This window comes from Mandrillus leucophaeus, unplaced genomic scaffold, assembly GCF_000951045.1.
Source record: "Mandrillus leucophaeus isolate KB7577 unplaced genomic scaffold, Mleu.le_1.0 Scaffold147, whole genome shotgun sequence".
NCBI classification, from domain to species: domain Eukaryota; kingdom Metazoa; phylum Chordata; class Mammalia; order Primates; family Cercopithecidae; genus Mandrillus; species Mandrillus leucophaeus.
The window spans coordinates 3,778,016-3,789,574 of NW_012101443.1; the positions used below are offsets into that span (position 1 = coordinate 3,778,016).

The following is an 11,559-nucleotide window of genomic DNA, read 5'->3' on the forward strand; positions in this document are numbered from 1 at the left end:
ACCTCACCCGGCTAGTTTTTTGTATTTTTTAGTAGAGACGGGGTTTCACCGGGTTAGCCAGGATGGTCTCGATCTCCTGACCTCGTGATCCGCCCGTCTCAGCCTCCCAAAGTGCTGGGATTACAGGCTTGAGCCACCGCGCCCGGCCTCTGTGACTCTTTATTTCAAGTGGAAAACCTTAGGGGCCATGATGCCTAATATGGTTTGGCTGTGTCCCCACCCAAATCTCACCTTGAATTGTAGCTCCCATAATCGCCGTGTATCATGAGAGGGACCCGTGGGAGGTAATTGAATTATGGGGGCTGTTTTTCCTCTGCTGTTCTCTTAAGTGAGTAAGATTCATGAGACCTGATGCTTTTATAAAGGGCAGTTCCTCTGCACGTGCTCTCTTGCCTGCCACCATGTAAGACCTGCCTTTGCTTCTCCTTTGCCTTCCACCATGATTGTGAGGCCTCCCCAGCCATGTGGAACTGTGAGTCCATTAAACCTCTTTTTCTTTATAAATCACCCAGTCTCAGGTATGTCTTTATTAGCAGCATGAGAATGGACTAATACAATGCCCTTTGATTTCTATTGCCAGTAGAAGGTGACAGATACTCTTTTTCTAATCTTTGTTTTAAACTGTGATTGCACTCCATCATATAGACAGATACTGTTTTTCACATTGGCTTATTATTTAGTTGCACAAGGAAACAACCTTTGTTCTCACAGTGGCATCTTGGATAACATGTCCTATCTAGTACTGTTTCTAAAAATGTGTAACCTAATCTAATCATGAGGAAATAATAATCTCCTTACATCCAAATTGTGAAGCATTCTATAAGAAAAGTTACCCGAACTCTTCAAATATGTCAGTCATGAAAGAAAGAAAGAAAGAAAAAAGTCAATGAAATTGTCTGATCTTATAGGAGTCTACAAACACATAGAGTCTACAAACACATATCAAACAAAATGTGTAATCCATAACTGGATCTAGGGGGAGGTAAAGGTAGGGAAGAATATTAAAATGGAAACAATTTGGAAATGTGAATATAGACTATTAGGCAATATTAATGTTAAATTTCTTGGGTGTGATAATGATATTATATTTAAGTAGGAGACTGCTTTTGTTTTTAGGCGATACATGCTAAAATATTTAGGGATGATGTGTTATGACCCTGCAGCTTATTTTCATGTGATTAAAAGAGAAAAAGTAAATGTGGGAAAACATTTAACAATTGGTAAATATAAGTAAATAGTATATGGGTATTCATTTTAATAATATTTACTTGTTAGGCTTAAAATTTCTTAAGACATTGGGGGAAATATAATAATTTTAGGTGATATTCTAAAACTTATTGTGCCTCTTGTTATTTTTTTCCTTTTCACTTTTGGAACCTGGAGAATCTAAAAGAGCTTTTCTTATGAAGCTGTGTGCTTAAAATTTGTGCCATTTTCTGCAGATACATTATTCTTTAATAAATAATTTAATGAAAAAAGCCTGGGCTCAGAATCATGCTACCATTTACAGGGGAAAAAATATGTACTAATTTTTAAGATGTATTATTTATAAATACTACTTTGTTTCATGCCGTGGTCCTTAGTATTCAAAGGAAAGAATCAGGAACCAGGATACAGTTGTTAAAAGGGAAGAGCCAGAAACAGGGATATAAAGAAAGAAACTTAATGATATATATTTATGAAAGAAGATGCAGCAAAGGGAATCAATCACAGCATGAGGAAAGGAGACGTCCTAGTGATTCAGGGCTAAGTTTTATTACATATAAAATAGATGTCATATATGTTATATATAGTTATTATAATTACATACAAAGCAATAGATGTCCCCTTAGGTATCTTAAGTAAGTACCTATGTCTTTGTTTATTTCTCTCCCATAAAATAAGTCTGAAGGTAGGTAGTCGAGGGCTGATCTAATACAAATAATGGGAAACTATAATAGAATATTTGTTATTTTCTGGCATTGTTCTAAGCACTGTGAAATGAAAAGAAACCTTGGGGTCCCCAAATCCCTAAGCTAAAGGGAAAAATCAAGCTGGGAACTGCTCAGGGCAAACCTGCCTTGCATTCTATTCAAACTTAGTCCTCTGCTCACTGAGATAAATGTGTATCTGATTGCCTCCTTTGGAGAGGCTAATCAGAAACTCAAAAGAATGCAACTGTTTGTCTCTTATCTGTTATGACCTGGAAGCCCCCTCCCTGCTATGAGTTGTCCCACATTTGCTTCCAGTTGTCCTGCCTTTCTGGACCAAACCAATGTTCATCTACATATGTTCTTTGATGTTTCATGTCTTCCTAAAATGTCTAAAACCAAACTGACCACCTTGGGCACATGGCATCAGGACTTCCTGAAGCTGTGTCATGGGTGCGTCCTCAACCTTGGCAAAATAAACTTTCTTTTCTTTTTTTTTTTTTTTGAGATGGAGTCTTCTTGCTCTGTCGCCCAGGCTGGAGTGCAGTGGAGCGATCTCAGCTCACTTCAAGCTCCGCCTCCTGGGTTCACACCATTCTCCTGCCTCAGCCTCCTGAGTAGCTGGGACTACAGGCGCCTGTCACCACGCCCGGCTAATTTTTTTTTGTATTTTTAGTAGAGACTGGGTTTCACCGTGTTAGCCAGGATGGTCTCGATCTCCTGACCTCGTGATCCACCCGCCTTGGCCTCTCAAAGTGCTGGGATTACAGGCGTGAGCCACCGCACCCGAACTTTAAACTTTCTAAATTGACTGAGGCCTGCCTCAGATATTCGGGGTTCACAGCACATTATATCCTATGAAGTGGATAGTTATCCCGATTTTACAGGTGAAAAAATAGAAAAACTAAATAATTTGCTCTAAGTTGTACAGATAGGAAATAACAGAATTAGGGTTTGAAGTTGAGCGGTACAGCAATAGATTACTACTGATGTGGTGTTTTCGTGGTCACAGAGCCCCAGACTGCTTCTGTCTTTCTGCTCTGCCATTCCTGATCATGTCTTCCATATGCCGGTGCCTCATGGACTGCTTGAGCACCAGCTACCACTTCAGCCTTCCGGGAAGAAGGAAAGTAACAAAACAGCTTTTTCTATTGTCTATCACTATGTAAAGGAGCCTTTCTAGAAATCCCTCTCAATGGCTTCCACTTACATCTCAATTTCTCAAACTTCATCACATAATTATACCTAACTATACAGAAGGTTGGTGGCTGTAGTCTTTCAGTTGGGCACATTGTCTGAATAATACAGAAGTGCTGTTAGTAAGGAGGAAGGGAGAGTGAATGTTGGGTAGGGCCTACAGCTCTTTTGGTTTAAGAATAAAGGGAGTCAAACATGAGAGTGGAAATTAATCATGTGATTATGTTGTCTCTGAGATGTTTGAAATGTAAATAGGATATCTTAGGAAGAAACGTTTAAATGTAGCCCACATTCCTGTTTAGAGTATTGATTTCAGAGGACTGTTAGCGTTTTCTTCTGGATAATGTTCTGCTGAAAGTGTTATGCTTTGTACATCCTGTAGGATTATTTGTAATAGTGAATAATTGAAACAGTTGCAATAGATGAGTGGTTATATGATGCACGAATGTCATGAAATACTATGTAGCCATTGAGCATTAAGCATGTTACATATATAATCAAGTTAGGAAAACCACTTATAAATGAAAGCAGGATGAACAACTGTACTTAAAATATGATTGCAACTGTGTAATTATATAGAGAGAACATAGATGAAAAATAAATTCACCCAAATACAATTGTAACTGTGGTCTTTGAGAGGAGGGACTATGCGTGACTTTTTAATGTTTCTAAAATAGTTTTCTGAATTTTCCTTTACAAGTGTGTTTCTTTCAAAATCAGAAAGAAAACATGAATTTCATTTCTAAATGTTCTATGCACAGATTTTGGAATACATCACTATGTCTTGCATTTGTGTTCTTTTTTCTTTAAGTTATAGATAACCTTGAGTACTGCTTGAGACATAGACATAATCTGTTCTAAGTCTATTAATTAAAAATAATGGGAAGAGAAAATATATAGCACATTTCATAAGTAAGTGGTTTTTCTGCAAATATCAATTTCTTTATCATTAAGCCATTCTTAATAGGAATGTTAATACTAAATAATCTCTTGCTGGAAAAGAGAGTCCCCCTAGGGCCTCTTGTACTTTTATGTTTTGTTGGATGTGCCAAGACCACTCTTTAACCTATTTCTCCGAGTTGTTTATTTAGCTGGGAACCTTCAGAGATGAGGTTTGTTCTCCCAGGACAAAGACCAGGCTCACTTACTATCTGCCGTAAAAATGGTATATTCCCCAAGCATTTCCTCAGCTGCAATGCAAACACACCATGTGTGCAGCATCCATCCTGTTGCTCCCACCATGAGACTGGAGGCCAGAGAGAATAGATGTAAATAAACTGTTGCTCATGCTGCCTACTGTGCCATGAGTAATAAAGTCTTTGGCGCTGATCCAGGAGTTTCATGTCTTCTGCCAGTGTCTGTGAAACAGTAACAGGCTAACTTAATAGCTTGTAAGTAGAATCCAATCAAATCCCAGACCTGACATCTCTGTTTTAAAAATATGAATTTCTTATAGTTATTTTTACTGAGGAAGTAGTTACAAGACATTTTGTAAGCATACCTACCAATTGGTCTCCATCTCAATGATGGTCCCATCATTGGTTTTTGGCCTCTTAAAGATGGTGAGTCTCTACAATATTGTACTTCGTATACACTCTTTATATTTTTAGTGTGACTCCTTCTTGCTAACTTTTTTTTTGTGTGGCTTTTACTTATGGGTGCGTGTTTAACTGAAGAAATACATCATCTCAGGTCCATTCTATATGGTTGCGCAGATTGGTGACTACACACACTTGCCTAGCTAAGGTGTGATTTGTGGCTGAGATATATACCAAACCATGTGTCCTTACCTCCACCTGAAAGAAGCAGCACTTATTTTCCAGTTTGCATGAATTTACAATGTCTCACTAAGCCATGGGATCCTGGGTGTGTGTGCTTCTAATTTTCATAAAGGCATCCTATAAACAAAGGCCCTGATGATTTTCTGCTTATTTATCTGTCTTTACCCACTGTGTGTCTATTCAGCCCTCTAACAGAAGCTATGAGTTGTATTGATGAAAGAACTAATCAATTACACATTAGCTTCTTGGGTGTGCATAGAGTGTCTTAGCCTCTGTAGTTTCTGAGGCCAAAGACAATTCATAAACGTTTCCACACTGGAGATGTGGAACACTTTATCAGGGATGCTATGATATAGGCTTAGGGGTCAAGGGCAATTTGCTCAGCCTGGTCTTGTCATTTTCTATTTTTCTTGGGAATTTGATCTATGTATGAAAAAACTTTTGGAATCCTAAATGCCTCAAAAGTTTTGACTCAGTGTTGACTGAAAACAGTAGGTTTCAGATTCCTACATTGAAGGTCGTGTAACAAAAACCAATATGGAAAGTCTTATCTAGAAAGGTAAGTATCCAAATGCCTTTGATTATCCCCAAGTCTTTTTTTTTTTTTTTTTCAATTTATGTATACCCAAGGATAAGATTTTCTTGAACTATGAAAACTTCAACTTTTTGTAGGACTGTAGACTTTACCTGTCTACTATTCTGCTTGAAATTATGTTTTTCACTTAATTTTCTCTTTCTGAACTTTTGCTCTTAACTACATTTCTTTTTCAGTGAAACCAGTGTTGTTCCTAATTAGAAATTTAAATTACATCTGGTGCAGTTTGTACACACCAGGGGATATAGTTATGTAATACTTTTAGCCAGCCAAGATATTTTTGATAACTTCAACATAACATTTTTTTCAGAGTACTTGTTGATAAAAGGTTATAAAAATTGTGCAAGAATGTACACACAAGATGCAATTGTGTAACTCGAGAGACCTCACAAGGAAAACATTGCTTTTCTTTTTCTTTTTTTTTTTTTTGAGACAGAGTTTCGCTGTTATCAGCCAGGCTGGAGTGCAGTGGCACAATCTCAGCTCACTGCAACCTCTGCCCTCTGGGTTCAAGCGATTCTCCTACCTCAGCCTCCCGAGTAGCTGGGATTACAGGCGTGCACTTTCACGCCTGGCAAATTTTTATATTTTTAGTAGAGACGGGATTTTACCATGTTGGTCAGGCTGGTCTTGAACTCCTGACCTCAAGTGATCCACCCTTCTCAGCCTCCCGAAGTACTGAGATTACAGACATGAGCCACTGCACTTGGCCAAACATTTCTTGAATATCTTTTTATTTTATGTTACTTGTGGTGCAGAAAAACATTTTATCTTGTCTGTTCTTTCATATATTCTCTCTTAGTATATCTCATGGATGTGCGCTGTTGGAAAGTGAAAACAATCTTACAAATTGAGATATTTCATTAAATTTCAATGAGGTAATTAAGAAGACTCATTTTCAAATATATACATTATTTCAGTGGCTTGAATGTTGCTTAATCAGGAAATGACGAGAATACGAAATGTTGGTTGTTGGACTTGTCTAGATCAGCAGCTTTGAGAGTCAGGCTGTTGAAAGAGATAGCACGTAGGTTAAAACAGCAAAGGCTTTTGCTGTGGGTAGAAACTAATTGGCTGAAAACATTAATAAATTATACTTGCTATTCATGTCAAGAGAAAGCTAAGAAAGAAGGGATGAATATGTGTATCTATGAAGGCATTACACTGTGACACATGATATTAAAAAATAAAAAGCATATCCTTTGACTTAAGCTCTTCTTCCTATGTTAAGAAATAGAAATAGAAGCTAAGTTCCTACCATTTACTTGGCAATGCTTTCTTGGGACTATTATAACATGTTTTAGATTTGGCATTTTCAGTCAATAAAATATTGTTAAGATGGTTGCCGAGGAATTCACATAAAATGTACGTAAAATGTTTATTACTGGGACCACTGCCTGGGTTTATGCTAAAATGCTTTCAGTAAAAACCCTCTAAATTCAGAGCTAATTCTTTCCCTTTATTTTACGTTTCTCTATTAGGTACCTGTAGGCTACACACATCGGCCGTAGATTGACTGAAGTCCTATTCATAAGACAGAAGATTCTAGTATGATGTCAGAGTTAAAAACTTAACCAGATTAGATACTGTAGACTACAATCTTTTACAAACAAATTGATTTTTCTTTCCAAACCTTTTGCAAAATTTCTGTAAGAGAGACTCATGGACTTGGAAAATTCTCTGTGAAGCTGCTTTTGGCAAAGTCCTGGCAAAGAAACACTTTTGCTGTTTCAGATCCTATTCTTTGAGCCTCAACTCGCTATTCTTATTTCGTGCTATTTGGTTTTTTACTCCTCTGAGGTCTCTATGAATCTCTACTGTTTTGGATCTCTGAGTACTTACATCATCCCACTTTAAGACCTGTTTGGATATTCTTTTTTAATTTATTTTTTATTTCTTTTTTTGTTTTTTTCCCCCATCCAGAACTCATGTTGAGTGGTTGAATATTCTCGTGGGGTGCTTTGGTGTTTTCTTGACTTGTTCCTAACTAAAGTGTAAGTTCTGTTAAAGTGATTAGTATCCCTGTTTTGGAATCTCCCCTCATTCTCTACAAGCCCCTAATATAATAAATCCATAAGTGCTCAGTTAAGTAGGTTGCACGGTTTGGAAGTCTATCAAGGGGCTAAAGTTAAAGGATGGTTATATTTTATGCTTTGCACATTGAATTGAAAAGTTAGCTGCAGACAGACAACTAAGTCAAAAGTCCTAGATTGGAGTCTCATCACTGTTGCTCAGTTGACCTGGTGATCTTTGGTCTGAGATTCAACCTCTGTCTTTACCAGTGATTTATGAATCCCTAAGTTTTCTTTTATCCCAAGTGTTCTAAGATAGCTTGATTGCTCTATAGTAGTGGTTTTCCAAGTGTGGTACCTAGATCAAGAACAGCATCATCTTGGAACTCATTAAAAATGTAAGTCATTGGACCCCATAACTTCATAGAGAAAAGCTCTATACCACAATGTTAGCCGACATTGAAGATTGTGTAGCAGTTTCATGATGGGCATTTACATCTAGTATCTCATGTTTCAGCTTTCAGTCTCTGTAGAATGGCTCACCACTGCACCATATTCAAGTTTCCAGGGACTACCCACAGGATTGCAGCTTCCAAGCTCCTATAAAGTACTGGCAATTCAGGAGTGAAAAATGTTTCTTAGGGTGTACAAAGAATATGCAATGGACAAGGGATTAATTTCCAGTGGCAGCCTCCTAATTTTGTATTCATAACGTTGTATGCATGCTAGGCTACACATGCAACGTCTGCTGATATACATTAGGTAATTGGGCATCCAGCAGCCCCATTTGCATGCAAAGGCTGTTGCACACCTCACATTTGCAAGTCTAAAATTAAAGCCCAGTTTGAAGCTGGCTGAAGGCTAGCTGCTAGAAAAATAATGAGATAAGGAAGGAAATGGCTTCTGTTGATCAGTGCTTTTGGTCTCTACTGTTCAATCTTTGCTAATTTGCCCTTTGAAATGGTATATTCAGGTAGAAGAGAGAGACTTCCAAGAGTATCTGGGTCGATTTTTTTTCCCCCTCTTAAATCCTACAGTTATAAGCTGGTTGTGTTTATCCACAGCATTTCTCTTAAAACTGTACCTACACGTATGCTGCAGTCTGTTACTGTGCTATATTTTTGCTTAACGGAGTATTCATGCTCTTGTGGGATCACATGTATCATCTCAAAAAAGAGCCACCCCAACACAGACTCACAGGCTAGGTCTGTAGCATCATTTTATTTTAATTCAGCCCACATTTATCAAGCAGCCAGTGTCTTTGTGCCAGACACTGTGCCAGGGGCTTGGAATACACATCAATCAAGCACACTCTCTGCCCTCAAAAGCTCACAATATTTTAACAGCTTCCTAGTGTCATGGAGTTGAATATTTTTGCTTAAAAAGTCTTCCCTGATCCCCCTGTTTGAAATGACTCTTTGCTTCTCCGAGCCCCTGATTATGCTCAACCTGTGTCCCTAGAAGAAGAGACCCAGTGGACATAGGCCTAGAAAAGTCAAAGCCTAGAAGCCAGTTAGCTACTCAGGTCATCAAGAGGAGGTGGCTGCATTGCAAATGGCCTCTAGGCTCAGTCTGTGGGAACAAAAAATGTACCAATGTTTCCTGTACCTCGGTGTGGTCACACGGAAGAGAATGCCAATCTAAAGCAATCTTAAAGGAATTTACTCACGAGCACCACCTAGAGGAATGGTGGAGCCCTACAAGGACAGTATACCAACTAGTCACTTGTCACTCTTCATCGAATTTTTTATATTTCCTTATTTGGTCATGTCCTTTGTTTTACTTTGACATCAAGATTGTGAGGTCCCAGAGAACAGACCAGGGACTTAAGAAGATTATCTTTCATGGTGCCTATTTGATGGTAATGATCATAAATACAGTATAATGGGAGGAAAAATATCTGGTGGTTTATATGCATTGGTAGTTTCTCATGGTAATAAGCATTTTTTTTTCCTCTTCCTTTTAGCACAAGTGCATATACCTTGATAGCACCAAATGTAAACCGGAGAAATCAGATACAAAGAAGTACGTATAGCCATTCATTTAACATTCAGAATGCTTCTCTCTTTTTACAATTGGTTTATTTTGGTGTGAAGTATTTTTATTTTCTGATTTATGTAGACTCACCAAATCTCATAAAGTTTTTTTTTTTTTAAAAACATCAGCAGTTTTGATTATACCTTTAAAAATATTCTATTAACACTTCTAAGTTTGTTTCTCTACATTAGTAACAGAACTCATGACACGATGGTAGATCCTGGATTTCTACTGGCTTGAACAACTTTACACTTATTGCCAATAAACCTCCTTGAGGGCAGGGACCACATCTTACTCGTTTTTGTACTCTCTGTACTTAATGTGTGCATAACATGTTTAATTGATGTACGGTAAATATAAATGCTGCCATTTAAAGTTATAGCATTATGCTTTAGAGGTGGAAGAGAACTAAAGTTCATTTAGTTCACAAAGAAATAGTAGGCTGTTCAAGTCCAGCTGTGGGGCTATGCTGAAATTCGATGGTCTCCTTTATTAGATAATCGGTACGAAATTTAACTTCATGACTAATGATGGACAGAAAGGCACAAAAGGGAAAAAGCGCTCTAAAGAGTCCCCACCAGACATGTAGCCCCGGGTGGGACAGTGGGTCAGTGCAGAATATGACAATCACAGCCATGCAGGGACTACAGGAACTGCCAGCCGATCTGGTATTTTACAAGCTTTTGATTTAAATGCTTAACAGGAGCTTAAGTCTCAATGTGGTCTGGATTCTGAAATGTTTCAGAATTTGTTTTTCTAGTAATGGACATTTGAAACAGGTCTCATGAGGAGATAAGGGAAGGCGCTGGAGTGACAGAACTAGTTTCTCTCTGGCGCCCCCTGCTGTCGTGCACAGTGAACATTTAGGAAATGAGCACAGCTCCCCCGGAAGCCGACTCTGCATGGCGGTCCGGAGTGCCCGAAACCAGAGCCAGGGTCCCCACCCGTGGCACCGAGCCCTCGCTCCCTAGAGTTGCAGTAAGCTTGGGGAGCATTGAACATAAAGCGAGTATGGGCATCAGAATTCTCTGGGGATATGTTTACCTGTGTGTGGAAAGTTCTTATTGACATGAAAATATTCTAGTTTTGCACACATTTTCTATAGGAAACTTTAAAAATTAACTTGATACAGAGTTTTAAAAATGCCAGAATGGTAGGAAAATCTATACTTCTTTGTTTTAGTAGGAGTCCAGGTGGTTTTTCAAATTTGAACCCTCTGTGCTGATTCTTGGTGAGAAGTGCCACAGGGCCGGGCCCGGGGTGACACATAGGGGTCAGGGCTGAATATTGTGTTTCTAACCTGGAAGTCTTGTTCACTCATGGTCATATGTAGTTAATTGCCTTCTAATAGTTGTTTCTTATGCTTCGAAGGGACTGGTTTTCTTTTAGAAGTCTAGTAACTGACGATTTGATATTTCTCACCTGGCTTAGTTGCGGAACAGGAGCTGGCCAACCTGGAGAAGTGGAAGGAGCAGAACAGAGCTAAACCAGTTCACCTGGTGCCCAGGCGGCTAGGTAAGCAAGCACAGCCACTGCCTGAATGCGGGATGGCGGGGCCCCCTATGGATCCTGTTAGCAGCTTGCATATGTCTGTCTGTGAATGTCCATTGTAGTTTGTTTGGTCATTGTGCTGCCTGGGTGGAATGCGTTTTGTGTGTGTGTGTGTGTGTGTGTGTATATATATATACATTTTTTTTTCCTGATTTTCTGCAAGTAGCAAACCTGTAATGCCAGAGTTCTATGGGAACACAGTGATGGCTTAATTGCCAAATAATTTAGAGCCTCTTAGATGATTGACTCTGAAGAAAGCTTACCTGGGGCGCTGCATATGCCCTGTCATAGCACTAGTCAGGATGGGAGTAAATGCTAGGACGAGCATATTAATCATGGTAGTTAAATGTTAATCTGAAGAAAAGGAGTGGAGAGTCAGTTCCAAGAGGAAGATGAGAGTGAGCTAGAAACCCGGTGGTGGGTAGAAGAGAAACATCACCTGTGTTTTTATTCCACAGATAGAGACCTCTGGGCCT

At 38.8% G+C, this 11,559-nt stretch overlaps 1 protein-coding gene across 1 annotated transcript in view; it reads left to right on the forward strand.

Moving 5' to 3' along the window:
- EPSTI1 (epithelial stromal interaction 1 (breast)) overlaps positions 1-11,559 on the forward strand; it is a 120,935-nt gene that overhangs the window by 11,842 nt on the left and 97,534 nt on the right. Inside the window, exons 2-3 of the mRNA XM_011974630.1 lie at positions 9,462-9,520; positions 10,964-11,047. Of these exons, the coding sequence (XP_011830020.1) occupies positions 9,462-9,520; positions 10,964-11,047 (143 nt within the window). The remainder of the gene's footprint in view (positions 1-9,461; positions 9,521-10,963; positions 11,048-11,559) is intronic.